Source organism: Cystoisospora suis (genome assembly GCF_002600585.1).
Source record: "Cystoisospora suis strain Wien I chromosome Unknown contig_1225, whole genome shotgun sequence".
NCBI classification, from domain to species: Eukaryota; Apicomplexa; class Conoidasida; order Eucoccidiorida; family Sarcocystidae; genus Cystoisospora; species Cystoisospora suis.
Window position 1 is genome coordinate 48,758 of NW_027154026.1, and position 17,704 is coordinate 66,461.

Here is a 17,704-nt window from a genome sequence, read left to right on the forward strand (position 1 = left end):
CATCACGGGAGGCACTGAAAGGGGAATACTAGCAGTAAAGACAACCCCCAAGAAAGAAGAAAAGAGTCGACACATAGAAGAGAGAGGAAGAATGAAAGAAAGAGCCAAGTAGGTATGGCTGACGGGAGAATCGCACTTGTACATAAGCGAAGTAACCTGTAAAGAAAGAGAGAGAGAGAGGTAGATAGATTAAGGATAGAGTTTGTACCTCCGACCATTTGAGCCTCATCAATTAGGAGCCTCCACCACTGGACCTGTAAGAGAGGTGAGTGAAGAACTCGATATCTCTTCTCTCTTCTTAAACCTAAACCCCCCCCCCCACGGAAGGAAGAAGAAGAAGAAAAGCTTACTGCTGTACCACTCGCAGCATATCTCTTCCCTCGAAAATGAACGGATTCTTTTCCTTCTTCTCCTGCTATGAATGAAGAGGAAAGAAACTGTTCACAAGAAATCCCCCCTGCCTGACTCGTAGTTGTTGTAGTCGCTTGAAAAGTCATAGAAGAAGAAGAAGAAGAAAGAGAAGATGAGAATGAGAATGGTCTCGAGAGTCGCTGTGGTGTGTCGAGACATGCTGTCGATGGTCTACAGCTCGAAGAAGAGGGGGAGGGAGAGAACCAAATCTCTTCTTTAAGAGTATCATAAGACACAAGTACCACATCAAAGACTTTGAACTGCTCCGGCCTCACTACGACAAGAGCATCTTCGTCATCTGCTTGAGATAAATACAAAACTTCTTTCAAACTCTCCTCTTCCTCTTCTTCTCCATTCTTCCGAGGGGGTGAACAGGGTGATAAGAGATGAGCTTTCTTATCTGGAGACCCTCGAGAGTGGGAGAGAGAAGAAGAGATAGAATGAGGCATCGAAGAAGAGGACATACAGACAGAAGGCAAGGAGTAGTTGGGAGGGACCTGTTTAGAATCGAGAGGAAGAGGCTGAGACGAAGAAGAAAAAGAAAAGGATGCATGTCTTGAAAGCAGAGAAGGAGAAGAAGGAGAAAGATCCGACTTTCTTCTTGATGGATCGACGAGAAGAAATTGAGAGGAGAGACTACTACTTCTTCCAGAGTTGACTAAGGGAGGAGTGGGAGATGAAGAACTGAAGAGTCGCCTAGCATGATCAAGAATCTACGAAGACAGGGCAGGAAAGGAAACGGAAGAGCACAAAGAAGAATAGATGCTCCTAGGAGAACAACTGGGGTGTATCTACACTGTTGAGAATAGGAAAAAGTCTTACAGATAGAAACAAAGTAAGCAAACAAGGCATCTGCTTTTTCTCTTCAACTTTGAATCTTCATACATATCCCCACACCACTCACTCTCATCCGCATACGAAAAGATGTAGTAGACCCATGGATGCGTGTGTCTCTTTCTCTTCTCATTCAAATATTTCACACCCTCCTCTTCCTCTTCTCAAAGAAAAGAGACGCAGCAAGACAGAAGAGAGAAAGAGAGGAAGAGATAAGTAAAAGACAAGAAAGAAAGACATAGGAAAGAAAGAACTAAGACAAAAAAGACAAAAGGAAATGAATCTACGTGAAGGTGTTTGATCCCGATATAGTCCCTTCTAGCTTGAAGTGGTTGGCGGATGACAATTCCTCATCGAACGATTCCTCCCCGTCGTGAGAAGAAAAGGAAAGAGTTCTTCTTCTTCTATTGAACATAGACGACTGTCTATCCATAGAGGAATATGAAAGAAGTGTCGGTCTCTTATCTGTCTAGTTGGGGAAAGAAGAAGAAGAGCTTCTTCTATAAAGACTGGTACAAAAAGGTTAGAAACAGCAAGAAAGGGAGGAGGAGATCCTTCTTCTTCTTTCTCTTCTCGATTAGAAGATACACAAAGTATGATGTGTTTAAAACGGCTTATATACAGATAAAGATTGCATAAAGACACACTTCTCCTCTACGATAAGGAAAGTCCTCAGTGGTCCTCTCCCTAGATGGCGCAGCATGCGTAAGAGAAGAAGGAGTGACCTAGGGACCTCCTACAGAAGAAAACGGAGTCTTTCTTACTCAGCTAAAAGACTCAAGAAATTAGCTCTCAACCGTGTCTATCGGCCTATCTATAGAACTATAGCCACATGGGTACATACACACTTCATAGTCCATCTTACACAGATCAGCAGATAGTCATACACATGTCCTTACAGAGAGAGAGAGAGAGAGCGGTAGAGAGAGAGATACACATAAAAAGATATATGTGCACGGCAGAGAGAGGAATAGACAAGGAAGTGAGAGTGAAAAAGAAAGAAAGAAAGAAAGAGTGAGAAAGAAAGAAAGAGGCGAGAGAGTTGTGTGTTTCATTGGACTAACATTTTTTCTTAATAGATCTCTAGCATGTTTGATCCCTGGATAGACGCCGACTTTGAGAAGAGACGATTTAAGAGATGTCGAGAGATTTCTGGAGTGTCTTGTTCTTTCTCTCCTTGTGTGACGCTTAATCTCGTCTATCCACTGCTGAAGAATGACTGTGGGACAGAGTACTAGATTTCCTTTGACTTCTGCTCTTGAGGGCCTTCTTCTCTCCTGTAGTCGTCTTCGCATCTCTTCTCTCTCTTCTTCTTGTGAAAGAAATTGCCCCGATGAAGACGGCGAAGAAGAGGAAGAAGAAGAGACACACAACCGAGATAAAGGTGAGGACGAGGAAGAGGAGACAGATTCAAGTGGCTCTCTAGAAGAAGAAGAAGAAATTAGAGATATCTCACACTTCCCTTTAGAAAGCGTTCCCCCATGAAGTTCGCGGTTTTTGTCGTGTTCTCTGGGTCGTTGGTAAATAGGAGGAGAATCGAGAGCCTCCAGCCGTCTCGATTCTTTCTCTCCTTCTTCAGATCTACGTCGGTTGTCTTTGCGTAGCTGCCGCTGGAAGAGGGGGGAGGATGACGTTGTCTTGTCATCTTGATCGCACTTATAAGAAGAAGAGAGGGGGAAGATGTGAGGAGGAGAAGCACTCGATGTGTTCCTGAGAAGAGAAAGAGCCTGCTCGTCCACAAAAGAAGAAGAGGAGGAGGAGGATTGGCAGTAGGGGCATATGAAGAAAGACTGGTCCGTTGCATCTTTCTTGAGATCTATCCCCATACAATAGACATGACTTATATGTCTACATAGAATACATTGGATGACGGGAAGGACAACTACAGGTCCTCCCTGAGAATTGCCATTCTTCTTCTTTTTCTTCGCTTTTTGTGTCTTCATCTTTCTATCCCTGTTACGATCAATAAGATTCTGAACAGACTCATCATTCCCTTCCTCCTTCTTCTTGTCTATCTTTTCTTCATTTCTTCTCTCCGAATCAACTAGATGAGAGGAGATCTCCCCCTCCTTGGGTGTCCTTCTTCTGTTACTTCTTGTTCTCCTTCCTTCCCGCGTGACTTCTCTCCCTAAGCCTTCATGCTTTGAAACGGAGAGAGGAGATAAAGAAGAAGGGAGGGAGACCGCATGAGGAAAGGCGGCCTCTCTCTCTTCTCTCTCTGTAGAGGTATCGGCGGAAGCTTTATAAGATGCAAACCGAACCACAGCAGGGAGGGGGTATGACGATGCTCTCGTTACTCCTAGACCATCTTCTCCTTCTTCTCCTCCTTCTTTATCTCCATCAGGATATTCGGAGTCCTTTCTTGAGAGGCCTCGCCCGTTCTTTCGTTCTCTTCTTCTTCGGTCGAGAAGACTCATGCCTTCGAAGCCACACACACATTCGAACTGCACATCGCCTGCTACGGCTAGTAAGTCTTCCTCTGAAAAGAAAACACGTAGACCTGTATGATAAGTAGAAGAAGATGACGAGGAAGAAGGAGAAGAGAGAGAAGATTGTGCAGAGGAAGATGGAGAAAGAGAAGAAGAAGAAGATTTGGTTGTCTCTTGTTCGTCTTCGACAGATGGATGAGAATGGAGGAGCATTAAGGCTATCGCTTCGACAGTCTTGCCTAGCCCCATCTCGTCACACAGCATTCCACCCGGCGCATCAAAACAAAAAATCTCTTCTTCTTCTTCTCTCTCCTCTTTCTCTTCTTCTTCTTCTTCTTCTCTCTCCTCTTTCTCTTCTTCTTCTTCTCTCTCGCCCTTCTCATCTTCTTCTCTGTCGCCCTTCTCTTCTTCTTCTCTCTCGCCCTTCTCTTCTTCTTCTCTCTCCTGTGCTTCTTCTTCGCGTCTCTGCCTGCCGACTTCTCTCTGTCTTCTTATGCCCCCTTCAGTATCTCGAGAACTTCTATTCTTCACAGCTGGGTTTGGCTCATGTTCTTCTCCTTCGTCTTGGTATTCTTTATCTTCTTTTCCCGTTCGCAGATCCATACTCTCTCTTCTTTCATCCTTCTTTACGTCATTTCTCTCCTTTTCTTCTTTACTGCAGCCAACGATCATCTTCTCTAGGTACCTTCTATCATGACTGTAGATACACTCCATAATTCTCTCTCTCTTCAATCTTTCTTCCTGTTCTTCTTTATCTCCTTCCCTCTTCTCTCTACCTTCTGATCCACTTTGAGAAGAAGAGAAAGAAGAAGCATCTCTCTCACACCCCCCCTCTCTCTCATCATATCTCGTTCTCCTTCTTCTCTCAAGAGGAGACAGCAGCATCGACGCCTGATCTTCTCTTCTTTCTGTTCTCTCCGAGAAGATTCTATAGTCTCCTGTAAGAGAATGAAAGGCTAAGAATCGACCTGAAGGTAAGAGTATATCTTGCCATATAAGATTCGTCGCGGTTTGGGGAGGATAGCGATAAGATCTCGACAACAATTTCCTTAATCTCTTCAACACATCTCTCCTTGTTCTCCCCCCTTCATTCTCACTCTTCTCTTCATTCTCTTCTTCAACTGTACATACACCTCTCTCTTCTTCTCCTCCTCGTCCTGAACTTTTCCTCCATCTCTTCACATCTCCTCTACAACCCACCTGTATCTCCTCCTTCTCTTCTTCTTTAGATACGCCACAAGGTTCATCTAAGAAAGAAACTGAAGAAGAAGAGAGAGAGAAACCCCTGTCTCTTCGCCATTCTCGGCTAAGAGCAAAGAGGACAGCCCTCTGTTGATAAGGCCGAAGCTCACATCGAAGCCCCGGTGGCTGAATAGGGAAGAAAGGAAGATCTCCAAAGGGAATAGAACGACGAGAAGAAGAACAAGGAGAAGAGGTTGCTTTGGTATCGTCGCCACTTTTATGTCGATCTTCTATAGACGTTTGCTCCGTGAAGAGATTCCATGCTTTACCTAGACAGTCATACAGATACTGGGGCTCTATGAAAAGAAAAGAGCTCTCATCATCTCTCCCCCTATCTCCAGGAGTCTTTCTATACACCCCACTCTCTTCTATTGATCTATCATGCTCGCCATACGCTTCTCGGACGAGTCCATTTAGCCTCATCCCCGCGGGAATAAGAGGAGGATAGTGACAAGAAGAAAGAGAAGAAGAAGAAGAAGAAGAGGAAGGAAGAGAAGAGAGGTGTCGTCGGGTGTGTTTAAGAAGTTGCTGCTTTTCGAAGTCTTCTCTTATTGAGACATGACAGCCTATTCGCCATATCTTGTACCTACCAACACAAAGTACCAAGAGGATAATATGTCATAGGCAAAACAGAGGCATACATGACTATCTACATGATCAATAGATAGATAGATAGATGTCTCGCATATATCATCCCTCCGACTGTCTAGATAGAGATAGTTGTGCATATACAAGGTGGAGGTGGATACGGGGAGACTTCCTCCCACGGGTGGAAGAGCTTCTGCTGCGTCGAAGACACTCAAGACGGGGGCGGGGAGGGAGGCCCGTCTTTACGACCTACACAGGCGAGCATGATGGATGTGTCCAACTTTCTCTTCTTCTGTTCCTCTTCCTTCTACACCTTTCAACAAGCCTCGATGCTACACCTCAGGCCCGAGAAGAAGAAGAAAAAAGAAAAAGAAGAAAAAGAACAGTCAGCAGCCTCTACGAGGTATCTACAGACACATGAAGAAACACATAACGTCCACAGGTAGACATACACGCACACACCACCGTTATCAAAGAACCCCCTACACATACATACATACATGGATCCATATATACGTACACAGCAAGACATATATATATATATATATATTCATAGAGAGAGAGATGTGGATCTATAGAGAAATCTATACCGTGAGAAGATGTATATCTGAAGAGAGATCTCTGCCAGAAGAAAGCATGTGTTTACAACGTGTATGTGTATGTATACATTGTACGTGGCTTGGGTGTGCGAGGTTGAAGTGACTAAGAGGTCGTGTATGTGGGGGGTCTACCTACCAGTGAAAGAGATCTCGAAAGGCCTCCGTTGATCCGGCAGTGTATCTCCTTCTCTCTCTTCCTTGTCCCTTAGGTAGAACGAAGAGAAGGCGAACAGTACATTCTCTGCTCTTCTTCTTCTCCTCCTCTTGAAAAGACAACCTTCTTCTTTTCTTTTCTATCTCCTTCAAAAATCTCTTCTTCTCTATAACTTCCACTTCTTCTTCTTCGTCACTCTCCTTCTCTAACTTTCCTTCTTCTTCTTTCGTTTCCTTTTCTTTCTTTTCCTCTTCTTCTTCTTCTTCAACTCCATCCGTACTGTTCTCTCGCTTTACTTGCTTCCCTTGTAAGCTCCTCCTCTTCTTCTCGTCCTCTTCGTCAACGTCTTCCGCTTCTTCCCCTTCAATACTCTCACGTCTTCGAGAAGAAAGAGAGGGAGAGGAAGAAGAAGGAGTGGAGATGATCCGTGCCGCAGCGAGAAGAAGAGGGGGAGAAGAAGAATGAAAGGGTTGGATAAGCCGAAGAAGAGGAGGAAGAACCGCATCAGGCAAGGGAGGCGAGACGTCACGTTTTAGGTCAATACAAGACCTTGTAGCTATACACACACATCCGTCCCTCTCTCCATTTTGGCAAGAAGAAGAAGAGTCTGTATAGAGAGAGATATTTACTCGATAAGAACCTTCGTCTTTATGTCCATCCGCCATGGAGAAATAGACTCCGTATAAAGCGTTTGTATCGTATAGATACATCCTCTTACTCCTGGAGTTCAAACCCCAAAGACCCTCTCTTTCTTCTTCTTCTTCTCTTTCGCACTTTTCTTCTTCTTCTCCATTACCTTTCCTCTCTTGTTTTATTTCTACGCCTTCAGACAACCTTCTTCTCTCCCTCTTGACCTCTCCTGCTGTTTCATACACTCCATACTGCCTTCTTCTTCTCTTCTTCCTCTCCTCTCCCTTATAACCCCTATCTTCTTCTTCTTCATCTTTCTCCCCAGTCATCCATTCTTCTTCTTGCACATCTTCTTCTTCTTCTGCCTTCTCCCTCTTATCATCTCTCTTCTCTTTCTCTTCTTCGTCTTCTCCATTGTCTCTAGAAGGGAGAAGAAAAAGAAAGCCTGGTACATCCCATGCGAAAAGAAATTCTCCCTCTTCTTCTTTCTCTCCCCCGAGCTGTCCTCCTCCACGAGCCGTTGTCCGAGAAGGAGAGAAAGAAGAGAGACAGTGAGGAGGAGTCCGATAAATCGCGCTACTCCTGCGGATGACGTGCTTCTCTTCAATCGAAGAAGAAGAAGAAGAAACAGTCTTGCCCTGGGTAGAGGAAGACGAAAGAGAAGAAGAAGAAGAAGGAAGGGATGGCGAGGAAGATTGAGAGGAGAGAATGCCTTCAATGATTTGGGATATAAACTTAGCAGAAGACAAAGATCTTTTGATCTTGTCTATAGACAGAGGAATAGAAGACGAGGAGGAAGAAGAAGAAGAAGGAGATGACAAGGAAGAGAGAAGTGTGGGGGGGTGACCGGGTGATGGTCGATTCCTATCGAGATGACGGTGTATAGACACCCGAGTATTTTCTTTGCCTTGAGCTTCCTTTGATGCTTCTGAAAGATCTTTGTCTTCCTTCACATCTCTCAGGGATTCGATCTCCTCACATTTAACAGAAAGGATCTCTCTCTCTTCTTCTTCCTTTGTCTGCCCTCTAGAGTTACGGATACATCCCCCCTCTCTTCTTGTTGTTCTCTCACTCCTTCTCCGTTGTTTCTCTTCTTCTACTCCCGCTGTCTCTTCTTTGCTCTCCTCTCCTTGCAGGATAGATAAAGAGCTCTCCCCCTCCTTCCTCTTCTTATTCTTCTTTCCTTCTTCTTCTTCTTTCTCTGCATCCTCGTGACTTCTCTCTTTTTCTTGCGTTTCGTGGCGACGAGGTGAGAGAAAAGAAAGGGAAGAGACTCCGCCAGTATCTACAGTACAGCGGATATCTTCGCTTTCTTCCTCTTCTTCTTTCTCCTTCTCTCCTACAGGATGAAGGCACTGAAGAGGACGAAGAGGAGAGGCGCCGCAGTCAGCAATCGAGGCTCTCTCGAAATCTCTCTCACGCTGCGGTAAGGCGTGACCCAGCGAAGAAGAAGAAGAGCAAGACAGACGGAAACGAGGGGTAGATACAAGATGCTGAGACGATGAAGAATACGAAGAAGAAGAAGGACGTGCTTTGGTCCGAGGCATATTTCTTTAAATCGACAAGAATGGAGAAGAGGAAGAAGAAGAAAAGCACGGAATGGCGAGGGAGAAGAAGAGGGGGAAGACAACTCTACAGGGGAATAGTCGCAAGAAGAAGAAGTCCAAATCTCAATGATTGACAAGAGAGAGAGAAAGAAAGAAGGGAGAAAGAAAGAAGGGAGAAAGAAAGAAGGAGGGGGGAAGAAAGCAGTTAGTTCCCTTAAAGACGAAGGAGCGTGCTCTCAACATACTAGGGAACATCTGGAGAAAGAGAGAGAGAGAGAAGCAAAAGCAACTCGAAAAGATAGGACAGAGAGAGCATCGACAGAATCGATTCTCTCCGACAATTCTCCCTTCTGACAAAGGCTTGGAGAAACTGTCCAGCTAAGAGAAAAGAAGGTGAAGAAGAAGAAGATGGAGAAAAGCCTCTCCTTTTTACAACTTCCGACAGTGAGGGTCCTCTCAGAGAGAGGAACACAAAAGAAAAGAAGGAGAAAAGAAAAGAGAAGAAGAGGAGCAAAAGAAAGAAGAAAATCGGAAAAGATCGGTACAGAGAAAGGAGAAGAGCGAAGAAGCAAAGCCCAAGAGACGGGTGTAAGATAATAGACGGTAAGAAGTTAGAGAAGCTCTCTAACTGAAGAGCATTCAAAAAGGCTAAAAAATTGGAAGGGAGAAGAAAAACAGAAATAGAGAAAGAAAGAAAGAAAGAGAGAGCGCGAGTCATCCACATGGGGGATGTCGGTGTGTGTACATACACCTGAGATGTCAAGCCGATCTTCTTCCCAGTCAAGAAAACTGTAAGAATCCATTCGATAACTATAATCTAGTAGACCTATCTTATCTTTTATCTTCTCTATCTTTAGAATGAAGCCTTCAGGAATCGATTAAAAAGTCCTTAAGCATTCTACAAGAAGAAAAGCAAGCACAGGGGAGAGACAGAGAGAGAAAGAAAAGAAGGATGAAATTACTCGGTAGCTCAGACGAGATAGGAGATACCCTTCAAGAATCTGTTTAAGTTAGCCAATCTATCAAGGACATCTCTATCTACTTCACGAGAGAAGAAGAGAAGAAAGAGATTCTCTTTCCTTTGTCAGACACACTTCGAGCGATCCCTTGGACTAGGAGAGAAGCGGAACACTTCTACACAAGTAGACGGGGGGGAACAGGAGGCGGATGGACTGACCCTCATAGCTCGCCGCGCCCCCGCTCGCTGCTGGTCCAGTGTATGATGAGACAGCTAGCCGTGTCTACTTGTCGAGATTGCTGAAAAGAACTTGACGTGACAAAAGGGTGTAAGAGAAGACGAAGAAAGGAACATGCTCTCTGCCTGAGAATCTTGATCTAGAGAGAATGAAAGAAACACAGGAGAGGTAGAGCTCCATACACATATCTTAGTATATAGAGGTATACAACATACATGAACTACCTCTGTATATGCATATGTCTGTAGATGGGCTGTAGGGAAATACATAGGGGGAAGCGAATAGCCAAGATTAGGTCGATGGGTTGATCTTGTTCTATTTGGCTAAAAGTTGAGCTAAGGGCAGTTTTTCTCTCGCCCTTGGCAGTGGTCGAGGATCGCCGATCATTACACAGGCCTCCCAACAATACAGAAAGGCACACGTATGTAGAAGCATTCATACATACCCATAGGCCTATCTATCTATCTATACGTGTCTATGTCTCTATCTTTAATTTATCTACCTCTCTTTAATCTGTCTATCTTTGATCTATCAACCTATTTATCTATCTATCTTTGAGCTATCTACCTATCTTTAATCTATCTATCTACCTATCTTTAATCTGTCTACCTATCTTTGATCTTTCCACCTATCTGTCTTTATCTATCTATCTTTAATCTATCTATCTATTTCTCAGTATACATGTGTACGTATACGTATCCCCACATATACATATGTATGAAGAGACAGACAGGTAGATGGTTTGATTAAAGATAGGCAGGCAGATTGAATTTACTTAGCTAAGCTGACGGTAGATATATAGATAGATGGGGGGCTCCCTCTGTTTGCATTTTGTCTTTAGCAGGTTATGAATGCGAGTGTACATACAGGTGAAGGTTGCATGCAGTTCTCTTGTCAGCATAGAGCAAAGAAAGAAAGAAGCATACATACCACTCTCCTCCATTCGAACCGTAGTACCTTTGTTAGAGTGGTACACATCTATCTATAGATATATAGATAGACAGATACATATCGACCGTCCTTATGACACACTTGCGTATGTATATATAGATATATATGTGTACAGATATGTACAAAGTATCTATATGTATACATATGTACATATACATATTTAGTATGTACATTTATGTATAGAGAGATAGTATATACATATACACATAGATAGATAGATAGTCTGTACATACCAGCAGTGTTTTATCTGCCTCTCAAAACTGAATGTTCTTTCTCTCTCTCTCTCTCTCAAGAATCTCTCTCTTTTCATCTCTATCTGTCCTTATTCATTCTACTTGTCTCTCTCTCTCTGTCTATATGAATAGGCTGATCCAGGTCTTGACTATCTCTCCTCCTCCTGCTGGGTCGGCATATATATAGAGAGCTTCTTCCTATTAGTAGCATTGGTCGAAAAGGAGAAAAAGAAGGAGAACAGAAAGTCCACATAGATTTACAACTCGGGGGAGAGTGGGGAGTGACGGAGAGGCGTGAAGTGTTGCATTCTATCTCTAGATGGCAAGGCAGAAATGGCTAAAGGAAAGGAGTAAGAAAGATACCCACCACACTCTATTGTATACGCCATACAGCAATCTCTACCTCCGGGAGATCATATATATACACGTATATATATATAGAGAGAGAGATGTATGTGTGAAGGATGTATAGAAGGTCCGATGCGAATAAAGATAGGTAAAAAGAACATACACACTGCCAAGTGACTAGAAGAGATCTCTCACATGATGAAGAAGAAGGAAGCCCCGAGCATACTAATCTAGTGGTAAGAAGAGCTGTGTGATACTCTACAGAAAAGCGTTTCTTTCTTTTCGAGTCCTTCCTTCGGAGTGGTTCGAGGTAAGAAAGAAGGACAGACCCGATTTCTTAGGCCTAAATAGAGAGAAAGATTAAGAAAGAAAGAAAGAAAGAAAGAAGAGCCTTAACATATGTGAAGAGTTCTTTCTTCTTTTTCTTCTTCCTTCGTGACCTGTTCTCTTCTCTCTGTCTATTCTTGAGAATCGAAGCGATCTATATCTCTTTCTCATTTTCTCTCTGTCTCCCTCTCTGTCTCGTCTCTCTCTCTCTCTCTTAGCCTTTCATCTTTCTTGCTTAACTTTCCTTTCCTTTTCAGATGAACACTCAGTTCATTGTGTTCTCTATCTTGATCTCTTCAGAAGAAAACTGTCTTGAGAAATGAAGAGGAAAGAGAAATCCTATCCGAAGACAGACAGGGCATTTAAGGGAAGATTGTCTCAAAGAAAAGACACTTCCACCCCTATGTGATATTTGCGTCTAGCAAAAGCCTCTCCTTCTTCTTCTTCTCTCATCCACATTCTCTCTCTCTCTAAATCTCTCTCGATAGGAAAGGAGAATGAATGGAGACGATACTAGCCTCCTCCTCCTTCTTCTTCTCCTCCTCCCCCTCCTCGTCTTGTTCTCTTCTTTTTCTTCCTTTTTCTTTTCCTTTCTTGGTTTGTCCCTTCCTTCTCTCTGGTGGAAAGAAGAAAGAGAAGTCGAATGGGAGGCAAGAAACCTTAAAAGCCCTTCTTCGTCTTCACGAGAGGTCTCGATCCAACTCTCCACACACCCTCTCTCTCTGGGCTTCCTACCTCTCTCTCTTAATCTCTCTTGGTCTCTGTCTCTTACGTTTCATAGGGTCGGTTCTTCTCTCCGTAGGAAATGAAGAGCAGAAGAAACACGAGAAAGCAAGATGCTCACCTCCATCCTTCCTCTTCCTTCTGTTCTTTTCTTTCTTAACCTCCTATTTACGGAGGCTGGAAATCTCATCGGCGGGGCGTGTCTAGTTAACTCATACCCTTTCCCATGTCTCTCGCAATCGAGAAAAGAGGGAGACACTTCAAAAGAAAGGAAAACAAAACGACAGAATACCTCCTTCTCTCCCAGTTTCTTCTTTCTTCTTGCTCTTCTTCTCTCTCACCCTGTCTCTTCCTTCTTCCTTCCTCCTTACCCGTCGTTCTTCTACGGTGGTCCTCTTCCTTTTTGTCGACACACACCAATCTTTCTTCTTTCTTTCTCCTTTTTAAATCTCCTTCTCTTTTCTTGATGCGACCCCCCTCTCCCTTTACGGGCTCATCATCCTGAGAGGTCCACAGAAGTCTCGTTTTATCTTAATGGAAAAGATCAAGAATAAGGATTGAGATAGAAAGAGCGGCCGTCTCTTTCTTTCCTTCCTTTGCATGCAGTTGAACCATCACTCACCCCTACTAGCGCGCTCCGCCGGGGGGGGCGGGGTCTTTCTTCTCTGTTGTCTCCCCCCTCCCTTCCTTCCCTCCCTAGAGACAGAGAGAGAGAGAGAGAGAGTAGACAGATGATCTAGCTGTTCTCGTTCGTTTTCTTTGTGTAGGATGAAGGGTATGGCAATGCACTTTCTTTTCTTCCCCTTTTTCTTTTTGTCATCTTGAGAGAAATCTCTCAATGTGTCTTTGCAGGTCTCGCTGAGAGAAAGAAGAAAGAGAGAGAAAAGGATCTTTCTTCCGTTCTTTTACCTGTCGTCTCTCTTATCTCGAGAGAGATGATAGGAGCGGGAGACAAGATCGAAGGAGCGATGTGCTGTATCTGTAGCTCTTTCGATTCGTAAGATAGATAAGATTACCGAATGTAACTTAAGGGAGATTTAGAGAGATTCAGAGATCTAGAGTGATTCGGGAAGAGGAAAGGTCGGAAGGCGGCGATCCAGGAGTGATCGAGATAGAGGGGGGGCTTTCTTTCCTTCTTCACCCGTTCTTCAGCTCCCATGGTGATGCTCCAACTTTCTCTCTTTCTTCCTTCTATCTTCCTTTAGCTTTCTTTCTTTCTTTCTTTCTTTCTTTAACTTCGCTCTTATTCTTTCTCTTTTCTGTCTTCTTTCCTTTCTTGCTTTCGTCTCTCTTCAGTTCTCTTCTTTCTTTCCCTCCTTTCATTCAAGTGTGTGATATATAAGATTCTCCGGTGTATGTACACTGTAGGAGGGACAGCATCGACGGATGAACAAAAAGACGGCAGGGAATAGCGAGCTCTCGTTGAGAGCGTTCTCTAGAGATGTGATATATATAAAGCTAGCTATCTACCTCTATATTTATATAGATCTATTATGTGTATGTATCTATATATATAAACATAGATCTATCTATCTATCTAAGTATGTATTTCTATAGATAGATCTCCATTCTATATGTAAATCTATGTATGTGTGTGTTTCAGATACGTTGCAGGTGTGTAGGACAAGATGAGGCGCCGCAGGTCAGGAAGGCGAGGAGGGATTTTTGCAGGCGTTTCATTCTTCATTTTCTTTTCTTTTCTCTTGAGAATTCTCACGGCCTCGCCAAGAGGGGGGAGAATCGCTCCTGTCTCCACCACATTCCACATACACCACAATCCTCATCATGAAGAAGAAGACGGGACAGGAAGATAAAACAACTACGAGGAAGAATCTCTCTCTATCTTTATTCTCTCTCTATCTTTAATCTCTCTCTATCTTTAATCTCTATCTATCTTTAATCTATCTTATCTTTAATCTATCTTTATCTATCTTTAATCTATCTATCTATCTTTATCTATCTTTCATCTGTCTATCGATCTTTGATCTATCTATCTATCTGTCTATCTTTAATGTGCTTGGGTCTCGTGTATCTTCTCGTAGATGTAGAGTGAAGATTCTCCTGTATACAAGAAGCTAACCTTTAGAGATTCCTCCGCCTGTCTTTTCCTCTCCTCCTCTTCTTCCTCTCTAGGGGCTCTCCCCCCGTCGAGGTGTGTTTTGTATTTCTATCAACTTAGCTAAAGAAGAGACTAAGAAAGATTAAGAAGAGGTCTCATTCGTCTCATATGCCCACACCCACACAGTTGGGTCATACTCTCTTTCTTCACAAGATCTCTCTCTTCTTCTTCTTCGTAAACATCTTCCTTTCTTCTTGCCGAGAAGGAAGGAAAGATGAACTGAAGAAAGACTTCTTTCTTTCTTCCTTCGTCCTTTCTTTTAACTCTATCATCCTCTTCATCTTCATCTTGCCTTCTTTCTTCATCTTCTTCCTCTCTCCTCTGTACCTTTCCTTTTCTCTGAGAAAGGCGAGGATCTTCTCATCTCTGTCCGTCTCTCTCTCCTAACTTCTCTTCGTTTTCTTCTTCTTAACCTCTCTCTTGTTCATCTCCTTCTGTAACGTCTTTCTCTTCCCGAATGAGCGACAAGACTCTTTTCTTCTTCTTCTTCTTCTGACTGCAGTAGGAGAGGACAGTCTTGGCGGATGAGGGAGGGAGAAGAAGGCCGGAGGAAAAGAACAAGAGGAAATGTGATGGGATAAGACAGAGAAGCAGAAAGAAGGAAGAAGAGAGGCATAAGGGCTCCTTCTTTTCCTCTTCTTTATCTTCCCTCGGAAGAAGAAGAAAGACATCTTGATATGTGTGATGGTTTGGTCGATGGAGTTCTATTCTTCACACCCCAGCCCTTCGACCTTTCCATATGGTAGAGGTAGCTGTTGAAGATTTTCCTCTCTCTAGCTATCTCTCATCTTAACTCTAGACTGGCTCGCCCACCCCACCCCGTCATCTCTTTTCTTCTCTTCTACGGAATTCAGATCATCCCTCCTCCTCTTTTTCTTTCCCTGCTTCTTCTTCTTCCTCTTCTTTAATCTATTCGATTGTATCTACCTATCTATCTATCTAGAATCTCTTTTAGAACCGACCTATCTTCTTTCATTTTTCTTTCTTTTTCTCCCCGCTATCTTTCATCTCAAGGACTTATGGGCTCCGTCTATAAGCCGATGGTGGTCAGCTGCGAACATGCCGCTGTCGCGCCGTCATGAAGGTCTTCGAAGACGAGAAGAAGAATAGGAGAGGAGGAGGAGGAGGGGGGGAGGGGGAGAACAGGAAGAAGAAGGGAGAAGAAGAAGATGAACTTCTAGGAACGTTAGGAGGGGATGAAGATGCAGAGACCACCCGTAAGAAGGCAGAAGATCAATTACTTCTCTGGGAAGAAGCACGCGAAGAGAAGAGAATCTATACACCTCTCATCGAATCGAAGCGTCCAGCTGTATGCTTTGTCGTTTTTCTTTTCTTCTTCTTAGGTCTCTTCTTCTCCGCCGCAATCCTTTCAGCTAACGTCGAGACCAAATTCCGAACGAGACAGGCTATACGTAAAAATATCTTCAACTCCCCCTTCTTTCAAGCTTCTTGTTCTTCTTCCTCTTCTTCCTCTTCCTCTTCCTCTTCTTCTCCTTCTCCTCCTGACGGAGGGACGACAGGGAAAGCTGTTGCTGATAAGAGGGATGATGGGGGAGAGAGTGAGAAGAAGGCTAGAAATCTTCTGGGGGTAGAGAACGACGGTAAGAGGGAGGAAGGGTCTCCAAGCGATGCAAGAGCGAAGCTGAGAGAGAAGGAAGAAGACGATCCGGTTCATATGGATGGAGTGGTCTCTAAGAAGAAGGAGAAGAAGAATAGGGAAGGAGGAGTAGGAGAAAGAAGAAGAAGATTAGGGGGGGATGAGAAGAGAAGGGAAGATGCCCTTGAGGGACGTGAAAAGAAGAACAAGAAGAAGAGAGAAGATGACGGAAGGGGAAGAAGAAGAAGAATAAGAGAGGGAGAAGAGGTGGGAGGAGAAGAAGAAGTGAAGAAGGTTGATAGAAGGAGGTCAGAAGAAAGAATAAGAGATAGGAGGAGGGGGATGGATCATCAGAATGGCGATTTGAACGAAGGGAATGATCGAAGGGATTCTCTACAAAAGAACAGTAGGAAAGTTAGAAGTGAATCGACATGGCAGAATGAAGAGGGGATGGACGCCATGAAAGAGAAAGAAAGAAAAGAAGAAGAAGGTAAGAATTTTAAGGAGAGAGACGGACTTCATTCTCCTTCCTCAGATGCGCTCCATGATCGTCGTTCCAAGACCCCCCTAGAAAAGACGGAAAGAAGAGAGACGACATTCCCTAGACAAGAAGAAAACGAAGAAGACATCTCGTCACTAACTGAAGCAAGCACCCCCGTCAATTCTTCCTCTTCTTCCCCACCCTTTCATCCTCTCTCTCTTTCTTCTTCTTCTTTTCCTTCTTTCTCTCTTTCATTTTCTTCATCTTCGCCTCGTGGCAGACTTCTCGCCACACCCCCAGAGGAATTATCTTCTCCTGGAGAAGAAGGAAGAGTCGTGGTCCAAGATAAGGCAACGACAGATGAGACAGCATGTGGGGAAGGAAGGAGTCTCATTCAGCTAGGCATGCTAACGTGGGAGGACGTCTACCTGTGGATGTCTCGCGTTCTCGTGAACATTGTTGGTACAGGCATGGTGGCTAATCTTCTTGTCGTGCAGGATACCAAGATCACAGTCGTCAAGGGAAAGACAGTCAAGAATGACGCCTCCAATACTAAGGAAGTCCTTCTCTCAACATGGGAGAAAACGGGTAAGTATTGAAAGAAAGAGGGAGGAAGATGAAGTGAAAAAGAAAGCAAGAAAGGAAAGAAAGAAAAGACTCTTAGGTGCGTGTATGGAGATCCCTTTCTCTCGGGGCTTATCTGGTCTCTTTCCGGTCGAGTTTGTAAGCATGGATGAATATGGATATCTAGGAATATGTATGTAGGCACATGGATATGAGGGATGTATATGGATGTGTATGGCTATGGAGGTATGGAGAAAGGAGGGTGGATAGACAGGAGAGGAGAGGAGGAGGCTGGAGGAAAGAAGAGAGGAGAAGAGAAGAAGAAGCGCGCATAGAATGGACATGTGAGAACGAGAAAACCGAAGAAGAGTAAGAAGAATGGAAGAGAACGTTCACTAATGAAGAAAAGGAGGAGGAGAAGAAGGATGAGACTGTCTTTCTTGCTCGCATAAAAAGGCTCCTCTCTCTGTCTGTCGTTATGTCTTGTGAAGGTCCTTTTTCTTACTAAGATTCTTCCCACTTCAATGGAATCCTCTTCATTCTCTTCTATCTCTCCTGCCCTCTGTTTCGTGTCTTCGCATGCACCACTTCCCTCCTGCACTCTCTTTGCTGTCTCTCTTGTTGTTCTTTTCATCGATCTCTTGTCGATAATTCTACAAAGGAGAGAGAGAGAGACAAGAGAGAGAAGAAGATCTAAAGAGTGCTTCTCTTCCTTTTCCTCACCTATAAAC

The 17,704-nt window shown here is 43.8% G+C and overlaps 2 protein-coding genes across 2 annotated transcripts in view; one reads left to right on the forward strand and one right to left on the reverse strand.

Moving 5' to 3' along the window:
* CSUI_002876 (snf2 family n-terminal domain-containing protein) overlaps positions 1-8,434 on the reverse strand; it is a gene marked incomplete at its 5' end in the record, with an annotated part of 28,890 nt that extends 20,456 nt beyond the window's left edge. Inside the window, 3 exons of the mRNA XM_068063075.1 lie at positions 209-1,124; positions 2,310-5,502; positions 6,240-8,434. Of these exons, the coding sequence (XP_067924949.1) occupies positions 209-1,124; positions 2,310-5,502; positions 6,240-8,434 (6,304 nt within the window). The remainder of the gene's footprint in view (positions 1-208; positions 1,125-2,309; positions 5,503-6,239) is intronic.
* A 4,496-nt stretch (positions 8,435-12,930) lies between these two features.
* On the forward strand, positions 12,931-16,997 carry CSUI_002877 (polycystin cation channel protein; the record flags this gene model as incomplete). Its single annotated transcript, XM_068063076.1, has 2 exons — positions 12,931-13,372; positions 13,816-16,997. A coding segment is annotated over exon 2 (1,587 nt), but the record flags the coding sequence as incomplete, so codon positions are not given.
* Positions 16,998-17,704: the final 707 nt, after the last annotated feature.